The sequence below is a fragment of the Tigriopus californicus genome, chromosome 7 (genome assembly GCF_007210705.1).
Source record: "Tigriopus californicus strain San Diego chromosome 7, Tcal_SD_v2.1, whole genome shotgun sequence".
NCBI classification, from domain to species: domain Eukaryota; kingdom Metazoa; phylum Arthropoda; class Copepoda; order Harpacticoida; family Harpacticidae; genus Tigriopus; species Tigriopus californicus.
Window position 1 is genome coordinate 9,505,557 of NC_081446.1, and position 22,603 is coordinate 9,528,159.

Consider the following 22,603-nt stretch of genomic DNA (forward strand, 5'->3'; position numbering starts at 1 on the left):
GATGAACTTCATGGTGAAAAACTTTCGTGCCAAGAAGCTGAGAGCCTTCTTCATGTAGAGGCCAAAATCGAAGGAAGACACACCCTCTTCTTGTTTCGCTGCCGGTTTATGTTTTGAGGCATCCAGAACGCTCATCACGGCCTCTTGCTGGGCCAATAGTGAGGCTCTGTAAGAGTAATGATATTATAGTGAGTGCTTTTGTTATGAAGAATAGTTCATGACACGGAATGCTCACGACGAGGGTGGAGTTGCACTAGAACTAGTTGTAGCCAGAGTTGTATCATTAGATCCGCCTTTTTGGTCTTTGGTCTTTGCCGAGTCCGGTCCGTTGCCAAAAATGTCACCTCTCATGATTTTGACCATGATCTTGGCGCCGTATCCCAGGATATTGACGATGATGAACCCGAGGAAGTAGAGCAACCAGAACAGCATTTGCAAAATTTCCATCGTGGACGTCATGGCCGGTTGACTCTTGAGCCGTTCCAAGTGTCTCTTCAGATTAGAGGGAGACATGGCCTTCGCTCCTTGAGCCACGTTTTCTTTCATTTTTTGGAAAGAAGCCTTCAAGGGCTTGATGATTCCACTGATTGGAAAAAGGATGAATCGTTATGATAATTCCTAGAGACCTTCAAATGACTGACTCTTACGTGGGAGTCTCGTCGTCCACCATTCTGGGACCACTAGAAGCCACTGTGGATGTGCCTCCATCCTCTGACGAGCTCATGAGGGACTCTGCATGTTGCATCTCAAAGATTGCATCCTCGCAAAAGTCGACGAAGCATTCCAGTTTCTCTTTGTCGCCACCTTCAGTGATTGTGGCATAGAAGAAAGCTCGTTTAGACTCTTTGATCTGAGGTTTCTCCCATTGCTCAATGTTGTTTCCATCGATCTCAAAATAGACTCTTTCTATCTTGTCCGAGGTTTTGATCTCGATGCGTCCCAAATATGGCTCAAAGTATTCCAAAACAGTGCCGGCAGTCTCGAGGAACTTGACGAGTCGAGGATCGTTGGGCATGTGTTCGGACAAGTTGGTGAGAAGCACGGCCAGATTAAATCCAATCTCTTTGGCAGGTTCCAAAAAGCGCTCATTGAACTCTGGGTAGTCGATTTTGCCGTCGTGATTCGTGTCGCAGCAAAGCAAAATGAAGTCAATTTCATCACTAAGGGGAAAAAAATTCTATATAAAGATCGTCTCTTCGAAAGACATTTTTATTAGCTAACCTTGAAAGGCTCTTGGCTTGCTCAAGACGCTCTCTAAAGTCATTGGGGTCAATTGTTCCATCCATCAAATCCAGTTCCTTGAGAAAAGAATAATACCAAAATTAGACTTCCAAAGCAACACATACCAAGCATGTAATTTTTGTAATAACTTACATCTTCGGCAGGTAGATTCAAGAATAGATTGAAATATTGCAAGATCATCTGAAAAAAAAAATGAGAAGAGATCAATTAGACGTCATCATTGGGTGATCATCCCTGTTGTTGTACCTCAACGGTAGCAGAGGACTCCACGAGTGTATCCAACATTTGCTTTCCGATGGTTCCATTGAGGATGTTTCCCTCAAGCATACTCAACAACATCACGATCAGATCTTTTTGCAGATTCAACAACTCTTGCAGGAGATCCACCTGTGACGAATGCTTGGAGAGCTTTTCTTGCATGTGTGCAAACAAGAACAGAAAGCCACTAACGGCATCCCACAAACTGAAAATGGAACAATGTGACTACCCTGTTGCAAAAGCACAGCAGAAGTGCAAGTCCAACATCTTACCGAGAATGGGCCAGAGTCTGCTGGTTGCCGACACAAGGTCCTTGGATAACTTCAGTGAGGGTATTGAACACCTGACTAGCCACACCGATGGCTTTGAGAAGATTGCTTTTCCCCGCATTGTCGATCAACTCCTTTCTGGAGTAATACCAATAGAAATCCATCATGGACTCTTGCAGTCGGAGCAAATAGTCCACAGTGCAAATCACCAGATTGACCGTAGTCGTATTCCCGGCTTGAGAGCGAAGATAATTCTGCCAATCTACGAATTAAAAAAAATAGCATAGTAATTGGCATTAGAATCCAACGAGATTGGAACTTCTACCGTCTCTTACCATTGTTGTGGCCTTCGGAAGTGAGTTGAATGAATCGGAAGAGCAACGAGGTGAAATCTGCATCGTGCATATTCTTTTCACCCGCGGGTCCGTCCGGACCCACTCCCAAACCCTCAGCCTTGGTATTTCGTTCGAAGGCATCTAGATCCAGGACCGTACAGGAGTTCATCAAGCCTGAGATGGACGTGAAGAATCCCGTGTCACGACGCTCCTTGAGGGTGGTGAGCATGGCCTAGAAATATGAAATGTGAACCTGCCCAATCAAAAAGGTAGTTCAACAATGCAAAAGAAAAGGGCCAAATACCGTTTGAACGGCCACATTGCCCCCGCGGAGAATGGAAATACCCAATCGGAGCGTGTTCTCAATCATGTTCCCGGCTGTTCCACCACAAGCCGAGATTTGATACAGTACCATTTCAGACGCACCGCGATCGGCCAATCGATCCTGATTGAAGAGCAGCTTCATTTTTTCGATTTCTTGCTCTTGGAGGGAAGTCCCTTCTCCTACGTCATCTCCATCACCCTCCTCTTCATCCTCGGCTCCACATGATCGAGCCATGATGTCAGCATAGGCCAAATAGAGCTCGTCCTCCTCGGATTCTTTGGCTGTTTGCATCATGGCACCTTGACAGAAAGAGAAGATGAGCTGCTTCACTTGATCCGGTTCCTCTTCTTCGCTACTGGCGGCCGTGTCATCCTTATTGGTCTCCGAGTCTTCGAATGTTTTCTACTCAATCCAATCGAGAAAAAGGAAGTATATTCAATGGAAGCCTTCTTACGAGTATGTCTACTCAGATTCATTTAGGTGTCCCTACCGTGAGATGGTCGATTAGAAGCTCTTGATCAATGTTGTCGTCCTCCAACCAATTCTCTCGGTAGGTTCTCAGGAACAGATTGATGGCCGAGTGCAAAGGAAGCGAATGCAGGGATGTTTGTCGGAAACACGCGATTACAGCCCGTTTTCTCTGAATGGACACCACTTTGGGAAATCCAGCCTTGCTGGATTCACCCGATGGATGGTCAATCTAAAGCGTAATGTGGATTGACGAAGGATCTTGGGAAAGATTGACAAAAGTAACCTACCATGTGCAACCCGTAGAGAATCCTACCCATGGTGATGATTCGTTGGATGAGACTCTCCAGAGCTTCTGGCTTGAGATTTCTGGGATCGATGGATTGGCGATTTCCCAAGGTTGAGTACAGATGATGTTGCCAAGAGAGCTCGTCACTGAGATCGATTTTCAGCGGCAACGTTAGCTGAGTGCGGACAAAGTCCGTTATAGCATCATCACGATATTTCTACATAATAGGGTTGAGAAATTAGATTGGAATACTGTCCGTAGATTGGATCATTTTGCTGATTTTGCAAACCTGGAGGAACTTGTCTTTGCAATGTTGCACCAACTCTTGCTCTCGTCCAGCGAAGAGGTTCAAACCAACCGGAAGCATTCGTTTCAATGCCGTCACAACCAGGCTCGAGAACGTGGTCTTGTCCGAGGGCTTCTCCTTCTTGAGTTTCTTTTTCTGACGAATTACGTGCGATTCATTAGTACATACAAAAACGGAAGCATATGAGAACAGAGACATCAGTGCTCGTACCTTGCTGACTTGAGCTCCACCCGCTTTGTTGGGTTGGGCTTGCTCGGCCGCTGCATTACGCGTACGGCCCGATCCACTGGGCATGATCAGGGCCATTGGGTCAATCTCATTGGCCGTGATGAAGTTTTGCTCTTCTCGTTTGAAGTACTGTTAAAAAATAGATTGACCAAAAAAGTGATCATGTATCTTTGTCCATCAGCAATGAACTATACTTGAAGATACATTACTTACCCCTGAAGCCATGAAGATGTTGAACATTTCTCCAATGATATTGTACAGCACCTCGGAAGCCTCGTTTTTATTTTTGATCCAATGAGATCGCTGAATGTCGACAAACTTGATAAGAAGCGGTAGAAAGGCGTACAAGTCTCGCACGATGACAGCCCATTGCTCTTGAAGCTCGCCCTCCACTTGGGAGGCGTCATCCATGGCAGCCTTCAAGTATCCTTTGCACGCCTCCTCTTTGTGGAACATTTGCTCGACACGTTCATGGCATTTCTTTGCCAAGGGTAAGACAGGTTCTTGAAGCAGATCGCCAGATGACTGAATGATGATCTGATTAGCGTGCGTGGCAATGTTCGACATCCACGAGGCGTCGAGATCTCCAATATGTTTCTTGATCAAATTCAAAATGATCTTGAACACGGAGTTCAGTTGGACTGAGGTGACCATGGTGGAATAACCGCCTTGCTTGGGATTCTCATTGTCAGGACCGTGAAGCCACCAATTGGTCAGGTAGGAGCAAAGGAACGGAATCAGAACCTCGATCACTTGGGGTTCGTCAGTAAATGTCTTGCCCTCCTCCACGTATTGCTGAATTTCTAGGACCAAATTATCCAACGACGGGATGTTGTGTTCCATCCTCGCCACGACCTCTGCAGGAATAAAGCGATGTCTTCAGTAAATTTGGTAGCCTGCGAATATGCTATGGCTCTTTTTCTTACCTTGAGCTTCTAGGGACTTCTTGGCAAAACCTGATCCGATCACAGAGTGTGGGTTGTATTTGTGGAGCGATGGCTCCAGGAAAGCCACTGGAAACGTCGAAGAGATGGCTGCCAAACACACACCAATATTGGACCGATGTTGTGTGATCTCTTGTCTCAAGAATCGCTTGCTCTTAGTCAAAGCCACATTGGTGCCCAGAACATACAAACATTCGATGATCTTGAAGCAAGACACTTGGATCTCATCCACCAGAAGGTCTTGTCCGAACTCATAGGCTGACAAATGATCAAAGGTGGAGATAAGGACAGGCACTAGGATGTCGAATACATAACCAATGGAGGTGGATGTCACCATGTGGGTTCCTCTCAAATGAGGCAATCGACCCTGAAAGGCATAAGAAGCGGTGCAAACATTAATACGTCTGTCGTGTATTTGAATTATTCATTTTCATACCTCCTGAAGGTTGAAGATGGTCTTCTCCAGGTCATCTGCACAATTGTTGAAGAACAACAGCATGGATGTTCGCACGAACTCGGGTCGACTCTTTGCCAAGGACCTCGCATCAATGGCCTTCACCAACACTTGCAGGCATTTGACGGCTTGTTTCATGTCACTGCCAAAGGCGGATTGACGGGCTCGAAGAAGACTGGCCAACTTGCAGAATAAACTGGCCACAGCCTCCTTCTCTTTGATGGTGGCAACACCCGCCGAGCCCATCGAATAAGCAATGGATGTGAAGTAGGCTCGATGATGATGAAAGTACTTCTCCATGAGCGGAAGAACCACTTTCGAGAAGAACTTGACCGATCGGTTGGGCCTTTGGTAACTCGTTCTTCGGGAGAAGTTGGCCGATGGCTTAAGAAGCTTCATGTGAGGGGCCGAGGAATCCAAGTACATGATGAGCTTCTCCAACAGATTACTAGCAAACCGATTGTCCTTGGACGATCGGGCCGTAGATGTGCTTCCATTATCTTTGACCTCGATACGTGAGAGATCATAACCTTTGTATTGAATGTACTTGAGCAATTCCTGACTGCGTTCCCTGGTTTTCCGCTTCTCTTTGTCCGTGAGCAAATCATAGGGAACTAAGGTCAGATCGAGTCCAGTCAACTCGCCACTGACGATCTTGTTCAAAGCATCAATATCATGCGCATCTTCCGCCAATCGTTCGCCCAAATTCATGAGCTCCCTTGAGAGTGTCAAATTGGTCATGTCGGCGGGGCTGGGGTTGTAGCCAGATCCAGAATTGGACGCCTGATGGCTGGAGGAGGGCTGATCTCGTGCTGAGGTCATGGTGTCATTGTAAGTGATTTCCCAGCCCAAAGAAATCATGGCTTTGAGTGTGTTGAACACGGGGTGTTGGTAGAAATCCTTTTCCTGTTGGCTCAAGTTGTGAAAGGGCTTCAATCGGTTATGCAGCTTTCTTTCCCGAACCGTTCTTTGATCATAACTCCAGCCAGCCTCAAACTTTCTTTGGGCCCAAGCGTCATGATAATGCTCAGAGAACTTCGATACGAGCTGAAGCAAATCGTTGTTCAGATCCACCCTGGAATGAAGCAATTGAATAACGACTAGCCCAGGTCATATGTAGTTTGTCCCAGATCACGTACTGCTTTGTATCTATAGGCGTGGGGGTGTATTGTCCCACTGTGGTTTCTTGCTGCTTCTTGTAATAAATACTATCGTCGCCATGCGAGGATTGGAAATAATCCGGGGGCAAGGCACATCCAATAGCTGTCAGACATGGAAGAGCTTTGCCAAAGAGCTCAGGCTCGTATTCCATCTTGGAGAGCGAATCGAAGATGCTCAGGAACAAACTCATGGTGAGACGTTTCTCTTCCTCTGAGGCACATCCATAGGATCCTTGTCCATGTTGCGAACAATAGTATTTACTGCATCTCTCGTAAAAGAGAGTGAGCATCTGAGGAAAAGAAATGAGGTTTGTTTTTGAATGGGAGTGGCCAAAAGCCTCACTCACATAGATTCATGGCATTGCAACTTACCTTCAAAGCAACATTGGAGTATTCGTTCAAGTTGGACAGATCGACGGTCATTTGTCGGAGCAATTTCAAGAGCATGGCCGGATGGATTTCTTTGGTGAGTGTCACAAGAAAGTCCGAAACAACTTGTCGCTGGACATTGGTCAGCATCTTGCCCTTGCTCAATCGATAGACGGTGTGGAGGGTGGCCTCTAAGAGGGGGGCCTGATTTTCTGCATCACCGTAGTATCGGTTATACTTGACCAGACTCGGCAATACCGAATTGCCAATATATCGATTCAGAGCCAGACCCATATCTGATTCGCCTTCAGACTGAAATGAATTCATGATAGAATAACCCTTTGTGAAGTGCGAATATATTCGTCGTTATAGATTTAGTGGCTTTACCTTATCCAACATGGTGGCACTTCGCAAATCTGGAAGGAAAGCATTCTCCAGAAGCGAAAAGAACAATTGCTTGTCTTCCACGCCATAAACGCGTTCCAAAAAGAGAGCCATGCTTTGTTTGTGATTCGGTATGAGTCCAGTCGGCATATCGGATCCGTCATCAGTCTGTCGTTCATAACGAATATGAAAGCGCAGGCCTAGAACTCCTTGGAGATCCTCCAATGGCACCAATGACTTTAGAATGGCACGGGCTCGTAAAGAGTCATTCTTTCCTTGAGCAATCAGTGTAGCTTCGGGAGCACATCGGCCGAGAAGATCCACCAAGGTCGAGTAGAACGACAAGATGGCCGATCCCGTGTCGATCCAATCCTCGTCGTCGTCTCCAGCAGGGAGAGGGTGCTGAAGGTCGTGTTGGTATTCAGGGTGGTCTCGTTTGATCGAGATCTGCTCCGAGAGATCGTTGCCACCCATGATGGCCTTGAGCAGACCTTCGCCTTCACCTCTTAAAGCCGGTCCCAAGCATTCGGGTCTTCGGATCAGGAGGCGGATTACCAGATTGGCATTCTCTTCCACCGATTCACCTCCTACCCAAACGCAAAAGCGAAGGAAATCCAAGAAGCGCTCGCCTTCCACGGGATCCTTTGAAAGACATTTCACATTGATGGCACTATTTAGCCGTTATTCGTCCATACATTCGAAGGTTGTCGAATCATTCTTACCCATCCAAGATCGGGATAACCTCGACCAATGAGCTCCATGTTCCCGGTCAAGCCACATCGCGAGAGATACAGAGCAATTTTGTCCAGGTGATGTTCACGTAAGGCGAGAGCTAATTCCGTGTTATCCATGAGCGACGAGTAGGCCACATCCAACGGGGCGGAGCCTCGCAGACTCGGTCTGGACAAAAGTAGGTTCGCATGCTCCAGAATGAATTCCAGGTGGTCGAACATGGCTCGCTGGTTTTGTCGGGAAGTTCGACAGAAATAGCATAAGAACCGACAACAGGCCACCACCATGTCGTAAGCGGAGCTCTGAACAAGCCGTACCATGATGGGGAGAACAAGATATATAGCCGCCATTGAGATCTTAGAACTGGTACGAGGTAGGTAAAAGAAAAGAATGACTCACATCGGATCCACCCGTCGCATCTGATTCGTCGCCGTTTTCGCTACTGTCTTGCGACGATCGAGAAATGCTGTTCATCATTATGTCAATCACATTCTCGTGCACGCGAAGAATCCGAATAAGATCGGGATGTTGGAAGAACACATGATTATTGACCAAATTCCTGTACGCCAAATTTGCAAAAAAATAGAAAAACAATGACGAATAAGACCGAAATGTGTACCCAAAGAAAACTCACCAAAGCAACTCCCGGACAAGGGCCTCTTCTTCTTTGGACATTTGGACAGGGAGCAAGCTCCGAATTCGACTCAGAGACACCCACATGGTGGTCACATCTCCCTCAGTGGTCGGATCCACAATGTAAGTGTTGCCACAACCCACGATGAGCTCTCCCACGATATCGTATTGGCGTAGTAGCAACGAAAACATCTCTCGAACCAAATCATTGGAGGATATGAAAGACTCTTGTCCCCAACGGACCAGAGTATCCACCAGGACCTTGCGGAATTTGCTCTCGCAAGACTTCTCGCCTTGGCTATCATCATTGTCCGAAGTGCTGGCTGACGGATTTCCAGCTTCACGTAAAGCCTGGATGGGAACAGATCTCATTTCAAGCGATTTCAAATTAACCTGAGTCTCTTTTTGACACCGACCTTGAACACCACACTGAAGACACTCGGGTTCTCATCCACCGGTTCTTGTGATCCCTCGGGGTCGCTCTCGTCAATAATGGCTGAAATGGCACTTTCTTTTAGCATCCTTTCGTGGAACTCAATCATTCGATTTCTTAGAGGCACCGTGCAAGGATGGTCCTCCAATTCTTTGGCATCAAAATTCTTGAACCCGAGAATCGTTTTCATCTAAAACCGGTTGAAAGGTGGCATCATCGTACCAGTTAGTTTCAATAAACATCAATGATCAAGCCGTACTTGTTCACGTGGAGGACAACGGAATTCCTTGGTTTTCTTTGCAGCCACCGCAGATGGCATATCCGACTGTTTGATATCGATGTACCTCCGAAGCTGATCAGCCTGCAAGTCTCCCATGTAATGTTGGCAGAAAGCTACTATGGACTCGATCATGTGTCGCATCTGAAGATCGCACAGATGGTGAAGCAGATGACATAGTTGAAGTTTCACGCCCTCTTGAACTTTCATATCCAGGATACCTTTACGTCTTTCGCTTTCTACTACAAGGAAGTGGTGATGTTTAAAAGTGTCCGTGAAAAAGAAGCAATCTATTCTCACTTACCTGCTTTTTCTGGAGCCCAACTCTTGGGATGGATCATGGTTAGTAATTGTAGGATGTCTTCATCGGATAGAGCACCCACAAGTAATAACTTGTCAATCAACTTGATCAAAGGCCTAAAAGGCAAAGAGCAGATTTGAATGATCAACCACATTGACAAAAAATCCGTCTAAACCAGGATTTCGTAACTCCCTCGGTTAGATTTCGACTTCCTACTTTATATATTTGCATCACATACTACACGCACTGCACGAACAAAGAATGTATGGTGTTCGAAATTACTAGCCTAAATGTTAAGAGCCCTCCCTTACCCCTTAACGGTTCTTTATTTCCCCTGAAGAAGATTGAGTCCCAAAAATGATCTAAACCTTTAAAAAGCTTACACAAAAAGGTCTTCATTGGAACCTCCTATTGGATCCCGGTTGTGCACTTGGTTGACTTGGCAGGCGGTTTCTAGCGAGGACATCACAATATCCTTGACCAAGTCCAACGGAAAGTATGGCATAGACACGCATTTGGAGGCACTTGGATCACTCCTACAACGGAAGAAATGATACCACACGAACTCATCGAGAATGAATAGAATAACAATATAATAACATACTGTATGGGACTAGTGGACATGAGAGGCCGAATGGAAGCGCATTCTGCCGATTCCATACTGTTGCCCAAACTCAATTCATTGTACAAGTGCTCCACTTTTCGTCCCATCGGAATGATGAACTCCTCTTTGGTCGACAATCTGAAGCAAGAACCACATTTCAATCAAATATAAGTATCTCTCCCAAAGACAAAATCCCGCTTCCATTGACGCACATAGTGTTGGCGTAGGATTCCAGATGGAGAGCGATGAGCGTGTCAAAGAAGGCTCTTCGCAATTGGCCAGGCATGTACGGTGATTGAATGGCGTACAAAAGCTGCTTCCCATCGCAATACCGGCAAATGATATGCTGAGCCTTGAAGTTGGATTGAAAGCACAAGGCCTCGTACAATTTTAGAGTTTGTACGTGGAAGCTGAGCAATCGGTCTTGTTCGATGAGCTCATAGATATCGATGCAACGATCCTCTTCGGGAATATGGAGCGCCATCATGGATTCTTGATCCTCGCACAACAAACTCCAACCTCGAATATCCGAGAGTTTGAGCGAATGAATCTGGAAGTTCTTATTGGGCACTCGAGCCCATTGGTGGGGCTTTAGACACTGGACCTTCAATCGAGGTGGTAATTGAGGGTTGATGTGCTTGCCCGAGTTCAAGAGGATGGCCGATGAATACGGTAAACTGGTGGGCGTACGTCCCAATTCGAATTGGAGGGCGTCTTTGGTGGTGGCTTTGAAGAAAACGGCCGGAAAGAGTTTGGTGCCCGGTTCCATGATGAAGCTCTTCTGTGTCTGTTTGCCCTCACAAGTGAAGTGAATGATCCCAGTGGACGTGTCCACGAAGCAACCGATGAACAACCCTTGGGAGGGTGTCTTTCCCGAACTCTCGGGACTCACTTGATTGTAGAGCTCGTCGGCTCGCACAATGTAGCTGCTATGGCGATCCAAACTGCGAAATGAAGCAATAGTACGATTTTCATGTGGTCAGACGACGCCTTTAATGTGCTTCGATTTACCTGGTCTGGATGCGTCCGTATTGGTCGAGCTTTTGAATGGTCGTGTGTCGTAAGAGGTCTTGTGAAAAATCCGCACTATGGATGTGATATTGAGTGGTGATCCATCCTACGTACACCACATTCGGGTCTTGTCCGGGAAAGATGCGCACTCCGTAGAAATACTCGTTCATGGCGGCCAAGGCTGCTGGAGACCAGGCATTCATCCCCGAGGCACCTGCACCGTCTTCAATGCCCTTGAAATCGCGATCCCCTTGGCTATGAATTGGCAGAATGGATCAAACGAGAATTTATGAGCCCTGATGATACGAGTTAAAAAGTATATGACATGAAAAGTACGCGTACCTCATGCGATTGCTGGAGTTGGGCCTTTGACGCATTGATGAATGAACCATCTGTAAACGTTTTGACTTTTCAAAGTCCCTGAAATATGATGGGACATGAGAGTGAGAGGCACTGAATAGGCCTCATTGAAGAGCTTAGGGATATCGGTTTAGTCCGAATTCAACGTGAATCCTAAACATTCGGAGCAATGAGCAAGCATCAGATTGTGCGAAAGGCAGTAGTCAGGCATTGTTGTTAAAAAGCCTTATCAGGTCTCAAAGAAAGCACCCAAATACTTCTTGGCGTTTTGGTAGTTCGTAAGATCATGCAAAATAGTTTTGATTTGTTTTTGTTCTATGTAATTTTGGCTCTGATTAAAAACTTACATGCCTAAAAACATGTTAAAAAGTTTTATGTTCGAGAATCAATTTGATGGAATTTTTATTCAGTTTGAAAAAATTCTTTTGGAAAAGTCCCAACCTATAAGATTGTCAATATGTATTTAACATGTGCTAGAAATACATAAAACAATAAAGTTAGACTACTTTTTCATTACATTCTGGGGTAGAAAACATTCAAAATTATGTCTAGGTATTTCTATCCAAACTTGATAAGCCATTTTAATTATTGTGCAGGCGTATTTCCAGCTTGAGATATGTTAAAGAAGTCCCCAAAAAGGAAAAGTCGGTCAACCAAATCCAATGTTAACAATCGAAAGAAGATTCCCATCCCTCCTTCGGCCGTTGATAAATGAATTCAAGTACAACTAAATCATCTAATTGTACTTGATGATTTTCAAAGTAGGGCGAGATTTTTTAAATGACTCAAAAGAAAAGAATAGAACCTCTACACCAATTTAAAGTTAGTGAGGTGAATCATTGACAAAGAACTCTTGAAACACTTTACACATCATAAGGAATTGGCTTCATCTGTTACATTTTCTCACCTCCTGACAAGTTGTTTACATTTCAAGTAACTCTAATTCGCATATTATTGAAATTTTGAGACATAAATGGACTTAACAGCAATTAATTCAACCGATCTTAACGTACTCCTAATAACTAATATCCACTTCATGCCTTTTGTGGAATCATCACAATCTCAAAAGAGATCTACAGAAATTTACAAGTTGATTTACCGTAATACTCAAAAATCACGATCCCAACTTTGAGTTCAAATATGTAGTGTAGGTGTTCAAGTAGAAAAGTTGTCGAAAAATAAACTTTGAGGAAAGCGGAGGAATTTACAAATCGGGAACCAACAAATATTTCGTATTATACTCCACGCATGTACGAAAACATGTTCATGTTTTAGTCACTCAACATGTCGCAATTCTCCATGAGATGACAAATTTACTTACGATATCAGATTTTCCTGAACTGAAACAAAAATGAAATTATAAGAAGAATGACCAGACCGTGTCTGCCGTTATGGTAATCAGTCAATAATCCAACTTACCCGTAACAGGCATACTGAGTCTGAGGAACTCCCAATCGGCCTTTTCTTCCTGCTCGTAAGTCACGTGGCTAATTTTCAAGCTAGGTGAACTGTCCGAACTAGACGGAAGTCGAGTCACGTCAACCCGACAGTCTTCGATATCCTCGAAACTTTCGAAAATGGGGAGTCTTTTCGTATACCAAAACGTCACTGGTCGGCTCATATTGCTGTGAAATAGGAATTTGAGAACAGATCAGCGATTGAGTCTCCTTCTAAAGATACGCTATTTGAGCTACTTACACGCAAAAGGGTTCGTAACCCTCTTGCAAACCACAAGTGGTGAAATACACCAAAGTGTCCACGTTGTGACCATAGTTGGTTTTGCACGCTTGATTGCTACCCAAGGTCAAGGCCGGGACAAATTCTTCGCCCGTTACCTCGCTGAAGGCTGCATCTCCCGCGGCTTGATCGACAAGGAGCTCTCCATTGAGCGAAAATGCTGGAATGAGCAATACATAAATTCAGGTCTGGCTCAAAGAAGGTTCGCTAAAGCGTCCTACAAACGGTGCGGTCAGTAAGGTCTAGGAAAACACCCACAATGTCGCCTGGTTTCCAAAGCTTGCCATAGGATTCGTAAACCCCTGCGTGGATCTTTTCCTCGCGTGTTCCGTTGAAGCTCCAAGAGGTCACGTGGTCACCCACATCTCCTTGAGGTGGAGTTCCAGTAGTTTGCCATCCAATCTTGATGCAACCCTCGGTCAGGATCTCGACTTCGTAGTACCTTTAAACAGTGCTCAAGTTAGACAAGAGCATGACAGAAACGACCAATCTGTTCCATTACCATCGACCAGCTGCCACACCATAAGTCTTCTCCAGACGATAGGTACGATTATGGACTTTGATGTTGTCCATCTCCTCTGATCCCCGCTCGTGATCTCCAGAGGGTGGGTCTAATATATAACCATAGACCATCAATGTCTTGATCGTGTCACTGGCACTGTTTCGATTGGCAATCTTGATGGCCTCGTCCACAAAACTATATTGAAGAAGATGAGGGCTTCGCCTTCTTTCGATGTCTTCATTTAGACCGTAGGTCCAGAACTGAGCGATGCGCTCTTTGGCCCACACGTTATGGGTGTTTTCAGCCAAAAGCTCCACCAAGGCCTCCATCTTCGGGCCTAATTCGATTGCCGCCAAATCCAGTGGACTTGGTTTGTAGCCATTCCTTTGTAAAAATGGTTCGTTTGAAAGTCTCACGGTTCGAATACGAGACGGAGGCTTATCCACGGAGATAGTGTAGCCCAATGCCATTATAGTTCTACAATTAGAGAAGCTCAAAAGTGAGAAAAATTGCGGGAACAATTCAGTTCCTATGATCCTACCGAAGAGTCTGAACTGCCAATTGGATGTTGTATCGCTTTTCAGCGTAGGGCAAGTTCTGAAATTGAGTCAAACACGGATGTTCCAATTCATCGTCGTTCCTCTCGTCTGAATAGGTCCATCCATTCTCTATCTTGGAAACAGCCCACATCTCGTGAATATTTTCAGCCAGCTTCTCTTTCACGCTTTCAACTGATGAGGGTAGTTGAATCTGCATTTTGACAACATGTACGACATAAGTTTCTATTTGAATATCATGTTCATCGGAACCGACTTACTCCAGAAGTGTCTAGCGGGTTTGGCACGAATGCCACATCGCACTCTTCAGATTCAAAGGGTCCATGTAGTTGGTTCTTCATGGTTTCACCGAAATAAAATCCAGGCTCGATCCTCAACTCCTGCATTGGGAACATGCTCTCATACAATGCCGAGAACTCGCTGGGCGGTGAGTATTTCAGACGACCTTGATCTCCTCCAAACAAAAAGCGACAACTTTGAAGATTGGAAATGAGGATTTGTTTAGTAAGTGGGTGATGTTTCTTTAATCTGCAATGTTCCCCTTTATCCTTACCTGACTTTTGCTGATGAACTGACGACAGGAAAGAACATCCCATCCAGATTAAAGTTTCGAAAATACCCAGGAACTTTGACTCCATTGAGGAAAAAGGTCATGATGGGAACGGAGAGATCCAAGGCCACTCCGATGTTGTCTCCCTTCTTCAGATGAGGCAAGTTCGGATTTGGAACAATGGGAGTGCTTCTTCCCCCCGTCCAAAGATTAGCTCCATCAAAGCCAAACGAATATAGATCGTCACCCACTCCGTTACCGCCCCATTTTTCGCCCCCTCCAGGATATGGAGTGAACCTAGGAGTAAAATCCTTACGTTCTAAAGTCTGCGATGAAGGTAGCAGGGTTGCGAATTACCCGGTTGTGCTGGCCCATCCAATCCTTAAGTGCAAAGGGAGATCACCAACTGCTTCAATGAAGTCCAAGGTCACCTCATAATACCATTTGGAATATAAGGCTGATTCCTTGACGTATCCGACGTACATGTTGGGTCGAGCACTGAAATTTCATGCACATGTTGTTGAAATATGTAACTTTCAAACCTACCGAAATGAATGTCAAATTTACCTGGCCACATAGTTGACTACAGCCGTGTGAAGCAAGAGATTTTTACCCGGAAGCAAGAAATCTACAATGTTATTCTGTGACGATCTCACAGCCACTCCACTTCCCACACAAAGATTGGAGAGAATATCCAATACCTTGGGATCGCGCCCGAACTTCTCCAGGAGTGAGATAATGACTTTGATGTGCTCCTCTTGCATCATATTCAAGGCCTCTGGGGAGTCATTGAGGATGCAGTAGAGAACGTCCATCATACCTGCTCCTTCACTACCGGCTTGAGAGCCCAATTTACTGAACAACCAATTCAATCGCTGAGCCTGTGCGAATTGCGAACAATTTGTATGGTTGCCTCGAATGATAGCGGCTGAAAGCAAAAACATGAGGTCAAGGTCGGTTTTGAAAGGCCTCAATTAATCAGCCTCTGTGCTCATACCGAGTAACTGAAAGAGGAATCCAGAGATGTCAGTCCAGTTTTGTCCGGCCTCTTCTCCAGCCAAGGAGGAAAATAGTCCATGGCTCGAAACCACGTTCATCTTGTCGATGGCGTCTAAGATCAAGTTGAGAATACCTTCCTCTTGGAATAGATCTTGTCGATTTCGGAGCGCCTTCAGAAACTTTTGTCTCTCCTCGTGAACTGGAAGCATATGATTAAAAATTGCCTGCAGCGTTGACTACACAAATTGGACAATTGTACATGGTCTTACTCATGTCGTCAGAGGGCTGCGAAAAATATGTAATAAGGTCCTCCAAGCATCCGAGAACTTCTCCCATATCAACCATTTCCATGAATCCATCCAACCTCTGTGTGCTCACAATATTTTCCAATCCACTGCAAAGTTGATAGTTATTTAGTAACGATGAGAGTTAAGGTGAAGATATACATTGTCCCTCTTTCTTACGCAATGAACCCGCCAAAGAGTTGAAGGCATTTCCGGATGACTTCCGCAGTACGAGCTTCCTCATCTTGACTACGGCTGAAAGTCAAACCATCGTCCATTTTGCCCTCCTCGTGGAGAACTAATTGTTTCTCTTCAACAATGCCTATTCCCTTCTTTTTAACTTGATTGGTCTGTAAATGGAATTTGTACGTAGAGTAAATAAATTGAAGGTCCATTGAATTTCGACCAATGGCAATACCTTGTAAGATAACCAAAGGCCACTCTCGATGTGTTGAAGGATGGCACAAGTACCATCATAGTAGACCATAGGCGTTCCGATAACTTCTAGATCCTTGTCCTCTAAAATGACCTTGTTGTCGTCTTTGGTCTCACGGAAGTAAAAGCAACTTCTTGCCAAGCTCGCTTGCTCTCTGAGTAATGGTTTGTTCGGAATACAGTACTACATATTACTTAAAGTAATGACTTGACATCGACCTTACCTTTTCAAAAGGCATAGATTCATGTCGTCGTCCACACCCAAATACATTCCTGTCGTGAGATGGCGGATCCTCATGGGATGGTACCAATTGATATAACCTCCAGACCATTTGGTCCGGGCCAATTCCACCCGCCATAACGAGCGAGCTTGCGTGAGAACATTGCCACCCTCATAAATGACAATACTGAATAGAAAAAAAAACCACATTTTTTTTTGGTTGCAAGGAATATGTTTTCTTGCTCTTTGGCCACTCGTCTTGAACGTACTTGCTCTCAAGGGAATGCTCCGACCAATTCGATGGGATAGTAAGACACTCATCGCCTGCATGGAAAAACCTGAGCACATCGCCTCCAAATACACAGCCCACGTTCTTGGATCGGCTTAGTCCCGTCGCAAAAGGTGTTACTGACCAATGGGTCACGTGAAACGAGGCGTTGACAATGATACTGGCATCCTCTTTGGTGGCTTGCTGATGTTGAAATTAGATTTACCTTGCATTTATAATTCATACATGAATTGAAACGAACAAATCCGTTTTGTTACCAAATATCGTTCCGTGGCCACGGAAACAAGAATGGCATCGTCGCCGACTCGAACTTTTTCACCTTCGGATCGTTGTTTAGAAGAGGGATGGATTGTCCACCAGCATGATTCGCCTGAATATATGAGCATTCTAATGATTGATAAACTTGGAATTGACAAAAATTGTTGTATTGTACCTTCGGATTCCTCGCACAGACCAACATCGAAGGCCAACTTATCCCGACTTGAGCTACTTGACAAGCATGCTAAAAACTGAGGAGGCGAGCATTGTTTAAGGTGTGATTGTTAACAGAATACGAATAAACCAAGTACCATGTTGCTATTCGAGTGCCTTAGAAGGATCGCATTTCCGTACAGCAATGTCTTGTGGCCAGATCCCATGCCACTGCCACTGCCACTTCCCTATCAATGGAAGCATAATTCACATGTACATTCAGATTTGATCACCCTCCAAAACCATTTGAATACCATACCGCTTCCTCCCCATCAGAAGTTACGAGCTCTTGCAGAGCACGGACAGAGAGGCCTTGTTCAATCATGAACACACATTGAGAGAGCTCGGATGGAAAATTCTACAGTAGCAGATAAATACATAAATTGAAACTTGCATCATTAAATATGTATTCTTTTCATGCCAGACATACTCTGTCGGAAATACTCTCGAGGAAGCATTGACGATTTCCAAAACCCACGGCTGAAAGACAAACACGCTCTCCAATTCCCGTACAGGAGAGGCAAACCATGTCTTGCTATAAAAAAAAAGAAAGCTAAAAGAGTGTCAGACACGTCTTGCGGTGGTGAAAAAGCCTTAACCAGTGTCGAAGGAAACCACCAACACTTTTTTGCATTTTTCTAGCTCGAAAAATGCTTGACGCAGATATAGCTCAACCAAAAAACCTATATGCTTAATACGATATTACTCCCCATTTGATGAAAATTAGGAGTTCATTTAATAAGCACATGATTATGAATTATGGTATGAGCCATACCGCTACTGAGTAATATTGATTAAATGGTCCCTTTTGCGTCAGCTTTAGCTTTAAAATGCTTTGGTGCTAAATAAACTCAAATGTTCAAACGACTAAGACCGATTTTCAATATCATACAAGGAAAATATTTTGCTCTTTTTTTTAATATGCTGTGTAAAATCACTTCGAACATTATGTTACTGTTAGGTTTTTTTTTTTTCGTAAAGCATCTCAAAATGTTGTATACCATCAAAGCCCATATTTAGAAATACTCAGTTGTGATTTTTATGAAACTATTATTAACATGCATGGATGAACAATAATTCAAGATTTCAACAAACACCCTTTTGAGCCATTCAATTGTCTAACGAAAAGCACAATATATGTTCATTTTTGTGACATTGAAAATATGTATCAATGGTTGAGGCATTTAAGTTCAGATGTCGTAACAGGGACATTTTGGAGCTAACACGGATGAACACGGTCCATTTAATCCCATATAGCTAAGCAGTGGTTCAATAGATCAGATCATACTTATTGGTGAATATCTAATTTAAAGGTGGTCTTAATCTAGAGCCAAAGTTTTGGAAAGTCAGGGGTTTTAATATACTTATAGACATGTATTTTTTGCTCAGAGCAAGAATTACATAAAGCAAAGTAGTGCCTTTTGAGTTCGCAGAGATTTTAAGACATTTTAAGAAGACATTTTAACCACTGAGGTATATTAAGAAAGTAGGTNTCTCAAAATGTTGTATACCATCAAAGCCCATATTTAGAAATACTCAGTTGTGATTTTTTATGAAACTATTATTAACATGCATGGATGAACAATAATTCAAGATTTCAACAAACACCCTAAAGATGAAGTTTTTATCCTGTTTAAAAAAGTCTTTGGGAAAAGGCTAAAGCTATTTTACTTCCGGTTTGTTTTGTGTATTTTCTTCAGAACTCGAGGGAAACCGTAACTAAGTGTAGTTTTGATATTTGCAAAACATTGAATCGAAAAGAATACTTTTAGTGCGTTTTACCGATGCTTTATACCCTTTTGAGCCATTCAATTGTCTATCGAAAAGCACAATATATTTTCATTTTTTGTGACATTGAAAATATGTATCAATGGTTTAGGCATTTGAGTTCAGATGTCGTAACAGGGACATTTTGGAGCTAACACGGATGAACACGGTCCATTTAATCCCATATAGCTAAGCAATGGTTCAATAGATCAGATCATAATTATTGATGAATATCTAATTTAAAGGTGCTCTTAATCTAGAGCCAAAGTTTTGGAAAGTCAGGGGTTTTAATATACTTATGAACATGTATTTTTTTGCTCAGAGCAAGAATTACATAAAGCAAAGTAGTTCCTTTTGAGTTCGGAGAGATTTTAAGACATTTTAAGAAGACATTTTAACCACTGAGGTATATTAAGAAAGTAGGTAGGGTATTACCGTTCGCAAGAAGGATACGTCATCTTGATCCCCTGATTCGCCATCAGCCATGGTTATGGTGACGAACGAACGGGGGAGATGGTCTTGATTTTAAATCGATGGCAATTTTATCACTACTGGATAACTGAGAACAGACTGTCTACATCTGGTCCACCTTGAGTGGGGAACAAGATTTGCACTTGGCTAGCTGAGGTCTCCTCACCGTAGGAGGGAAAGGATGGATTTTCTCTGGAACTGGGCCAAGTTTGGCGGAGAGCCGAATCTTCCGGCCACAGCCTGGCCTCGTCTGGTCACTTGTGCCGGTAACAAAAAGTTGGGGGGGGGAGGAAGCCACTGAACCTCCACCTCACGCAAAGGCCAACAGGAAAAGCAATCAAAACAATGCAACTAAAGTTGCATAAAAAATAGCGTTGTAGAAACCTTGTATTTGACAAATTGACATACATTAAAAAAGCTTTTCTGTGTGAAGGAATGAAAATAACAAGACGGTCAAGAGTGTCTAAGTGCAAATTTAGATCATTAATACGGAAGCCACGAGTGGCTTTGGGTTTCGCTGGGCAGGTCGTGTAATGTCATTGGCATAAGATTTATCAAAGAGCACTTTAGGACCTAAAGTGGCGCTTGGATTGACGTTTGGAATGTCATTTGGTAGACGTTGATGGTTGGTAATACTTTGGTGGTGGGTGGTCCAGAGAGCGAGAAAGAGAGAGCGGCTGGCCGTCCAGAATTGATCACGATGAGGTGTAGCTGTAAACCGTCAAAAAGTCTTTTAACGAAGTAGGCAATTCTAGGGCTGAAATATCTTGATATCTCAAGGAATCACAGATGACGGCTCTTGATAAGCTTCTCAAAGACAAAGGATGTTTCCGATGAATAGGATACACGAGCATGGGATCAAACACCATGCATTTCCGCGGATCCATGAAGTATCTAATCAAGGTTTGGATGGACTGGGACGAAAACACGCCCGGATCCTGCGAATCAAAGGTGAACCGATGGTGGCTCTCTTCAATGCGGGCATGGATCGAGCGATTGTAACGCCGGAAGCTCACGGAAAAGATGTAATCCGCATGAGACGAATCTCGCAGCAAGAAACTGCCCTCTTTCTTGGCCTCATTCAGAATAGCCTCGGCCTCGAAACGATCCAACGAGCCCCAATAGTATGGACAATTGGTGATGGACACCAGATTTGGTACCAGATATTGTTGATATGTGGCACGCATGGTTTCCCGTCCGCCGTTCGGCTGGCAATTCAGGCCAGAAGTCATCATACGATGACCCAAGAAGAGAGCGCAAACTTAGGTTATTGCCCCATGCTTGTAATATCCTAAGAATGACGATTTATTGAAACACAGGTGCAGCGTGAAACTACTCATCTACCTTCTAGCCCGATAGAGCGCTATCTGTTGATAGTGTAGTGTCAAACGGACGTTGCGAGTCCGATTTTGGCAATTTAGTTGCGTGATTACAAAAACGTGGCAATAAGTTGGATGGATGGTTTTGATGCATACCCCGACAGTTTTTTTTAAGCCCCACCTTTGTTACTTTTAATAGACCAATTTCAAGCCAAATCATCCACAGGCTAAAAGGAACTGAGGGGTCAATAACTTGTTCCATGATTATGGACAGGTATTTTGTTTGAAGATGAAGATGGCATGTTCAGTTTCATACATGTGTACGTGCACAAGAGCCATACAATAAAGACCTGTGGACACATAAAAAGGGCTTTGTTCACCTGGTTCCTAAGACAAACGTCTTTTCGATATGTTTGCTCATGTAGTAATGGTCAATTATTTTTGATAAGCTATAAACTATTCTAAGTTTGTAAAGTGAGTAAAACTTCATTCAAATTAAATCACGAGGATAGTTGGAGGTGCTTGTCGCGTTTTACAAACATCTCAGAGAAATTCCAGCTTGGCCTGTTTCTCTCATTTAAATACTGATCTTACATAGTTTCATTATCTTTGCACTCAATCCTGTATTAAAAGAGTACAATAGTGAGGGCAGAGCACCATTGCAGTTAATTTTGGACTTTCAATTCTGTTCCAAAACATTGAGCTAACATGGATCCCAGAACCAAATCAAACACATTTTTGTAAATGTTTGTGTTTTAAAGGTCAATTCCAATGCTTAAGTTACTCTTCAGGCATCATTATCTGCAATCACAGCAACACCAGATTCAAACTTGGTATTTTCAAATAGAAATAAAGAAAGTGGCTCAACAACTGGCTTTTAAAACATTCGAAGTACGTTAAAGGTTGCCTAGAGGGTAGCTAAAGCCGAATATGACATGTATAATCAGAGAATATTATGTAAATGCGTTTGGTTTGGATCTGCGGCCCAGGTAAACTTATTGTTTTGGCAAGGAATTAAATCAAATTTCTATGGTGCGCTGATCTCACTTTTGTTCTCTTCTAGATACAGAGCCCCACTCAATACATTCCTATCTAATCACATAGTCACACATAGACATTAAAAGTATGTTAAAGGGTGCCTGAAGGGTAACTAAAGCCAGAATGACATGTAGAATCAGAGAATGTAATGTAAATGTGTTTGGTTTGGATCTGGGGCCCAGTTAAACTTATTGTTTTGTAAAGGAATTAAATTAAATTCCTATGGTGTGCTGATCTCACTTTTGTTCTCTTCTAGATAGAGAGCCCCACTCAATACATTCCTGTCTAATCAAAAAACGAGACGCATGTATGGCAAGGGTGAAAAAGTCCGTGATCTTCTTAGGATGAATCATGGTGTTGAGGATGGCAGTGATGATTCCATAATGCAATGCTCCAAATTGATAATCACGCAACTAAAGTACCAAACTCGGACTCGGAAAGTCCGTTTGACAGTGTAGTGTTATGTAGCGACAGCTGACAGGACAAAACTTATGGAGAAGGTGGTGGGTAAGACGAATCCAAAGCAACCTCGTTTGGTCGGGTGAGACGGGACTTTTTTAAATGGCCAAATGGCGATGTTT

General features: G+C 43.8%; 2 protein-coding genes across 2 annotated transcripts in view; both read right to left on the reverse strand.

Moving 5' to 3' along the window:
• Positions 1–19,779, reverse strand: part of LOC131883139 (ryanodine receptor-like) — a 21,763-nt gene extending 1,984 nt beyond the window's left edge. The window contains exons 1-52 of the mRNA XM_059230504.1: positions 19,630–19,779; positions 17,858–17,962; positions 17,687–17,785; positions 17,526–17,615; positions 17,390–17,465; positions 17,214–17,326; positions 16,937–17,139; positions 16,672–16,854; positions 16,431–16,602; positions 16,193–16,362; positions 15,998–16,122; positions 15,727–15,927; positions 15,297–15,657; positions 15,087–15,227; positions 14,733–15,026; positions 14,440–14,653; positions 14,164–14,372; positions 13,623–14,099; positions 13,342–13,562; positions 13,082–13,280; positions 12,803–13,008; positions 12,705–12,723; positions 11,366–11,443; positions 11,024–11,278; positions 10,225–10,956; positions 10,013–10,150; positions 9,792–9,944; positions 9,412–9,524; positions 9,090–9,349; positions 8,814–9,020; positions 8,399–8,748; positions 8,164–8,323; positions 7,755–8,066; positions 7,036–7,674; positions 6,652–6,960; positions 6,259–6,569; positions 5,102–6,194; positions 4,648–5,032; positions 3,935–4,578; positions 3,704–3,850; positions 3,476–3,628; positions 3,188–3,403; positions 2,920–3,129; positions 2,409–2,831; positions 2,105–2,336; positions 1,773–2,031; positions 1,489–1,705; positions 1,375–1,422; positions 1,222–1,298; positions 648–1,160; positions 236–583; positions 46–166 (exon numbers count right to left, since the gene is read on the reverse strand). Coding sequence (XP_059086487.1) covers positions 46–166; positions 236–583; positions 648–1,160; positions 1,222–1,298; positions 1,375–1,422; positions 1,489–1,705; positions 1,773–2,031; positions 2,105–2,336; positions 2,409–2,831; positions 2,920–3,129; positions 3,188–3,403; positions 3,476–3,628; positions 3,704–3,850; positions 3,935–4,578; positions 4,648–5,032; positions 5,102–6,194; positions 6,259–6,569; positions 6,652–6,960; positions 7,036–7,674; positions 7,755–8,066; positions 8,164–8,323; positions 8,399–8,748; positions 8,814–9,020; positions 9,090–9,349; positions 9,412–9,524; positions 9,792–9,944; positions 10,013–10,150; positions 10,225–10,956; positions 11,024–11,278; positions 11,366–11,443; positions 12,705–12,723; positions 12,803–13,008; positions 13,082–13,280; positions 13,342–13,562; positions 13,623–14,099; positions 14,164–14,372; positions 14,440–14,653; positions 14,733–15,026; positions 15,087–15,227; positions 15,297–15,657; positions 15,727–15,927; positions 15,998–16,122; positions 16,193–16,362; positions 16,431–16,602; positions 16,672–16,854; positions 16,937–17,139; positions 17,214–17,326; positions 17,390–17,465; positions 17,526–17,615; positions 17,687–17,785; positions 17,858–17,962; positions 19,630–19,680 — 13,032 coding nt within the window. The 5' untranslated portion in view covers positions 19,681–19,779. The remainder of the gene's footprint in view (positions 1–45; positions 167–235; positions 584–647; positions 1,161–1,221; positions 1,299–1,374; positions 1,423–1,488; positions 1,706–1,772; positions 2,032–2,104; positions 2,337–2,408; positions 2,832–2,919; positions 3,130–3,187; positions 3,404–3,475; positions 3,629–3,703; positions 3,851–3,934; positions 4,579–4,647; positions 5,033–5,101; positions 6,195–6,258; positions 6,570–6,651; positions 6,961–7,035; positions 7,675–7,754; positions 8,067–8,163; positions 8,324–8,398; positions 8,749–8,813; positions 9,021–9,089; positions 9,350–9,411; positions 9,525–9,791; positions 9,945–10,012; positions 10,151–10,224; positions 10,957–11,023; positions 11,279–11,365; positions 11,444–12,704; positions 12,724–12,802; positions 13,009–13,081; positions 13,281–13,341; positions 13,563–13,622; positions 14,100–14,163; positions 14,373–14,439; positions 14,654–14,732; positions 15,027–15,086; positions 15,228–15,296; positions 15,658–15,726; positions 15,928–15,997; positions 16,123–16,192; positions 16,363–16,430; positions 16,603–16,671; positions 16,855–16,936; positions 17,140–17,213; positions 17,327–17,389; positions 17,466–17,525; positions 17,616–17,686; positions 17,786–17,857; positions 17,963–19,629) is intronic.
• Positions 19,780–20,034: 255 nt separating this feature from the next.
• Positions 20,035–21,059, reverse strand: LOC131883210 (suppressor of cytokine signaling 5-like). The gene has a single exon (XM_059230604.1). It carries the CDS (start codon positions 20,898–20,900, stop codon positions 20,361–20,363), a length of 540 nt encoding a protein of 179 aa, XP_059086587.1. The 5' UTR covers positions 20,901–21,059; the 3' UTR covers positions 20,035–20,360.
• Between the last annotated feature and the right edge of the window lie 1,544 nt (positions 21,060–22,603).

What these genes read in the sequence shown, in the direction of transcription:
- LOC131883210 (XM_059230604.1), bottom strand. Translation starts at nt 20,900, where the DNA reads ATGATGACTTCTGGCCTGAATTGCCAGCCGAACGGCGGACGGGAAACC.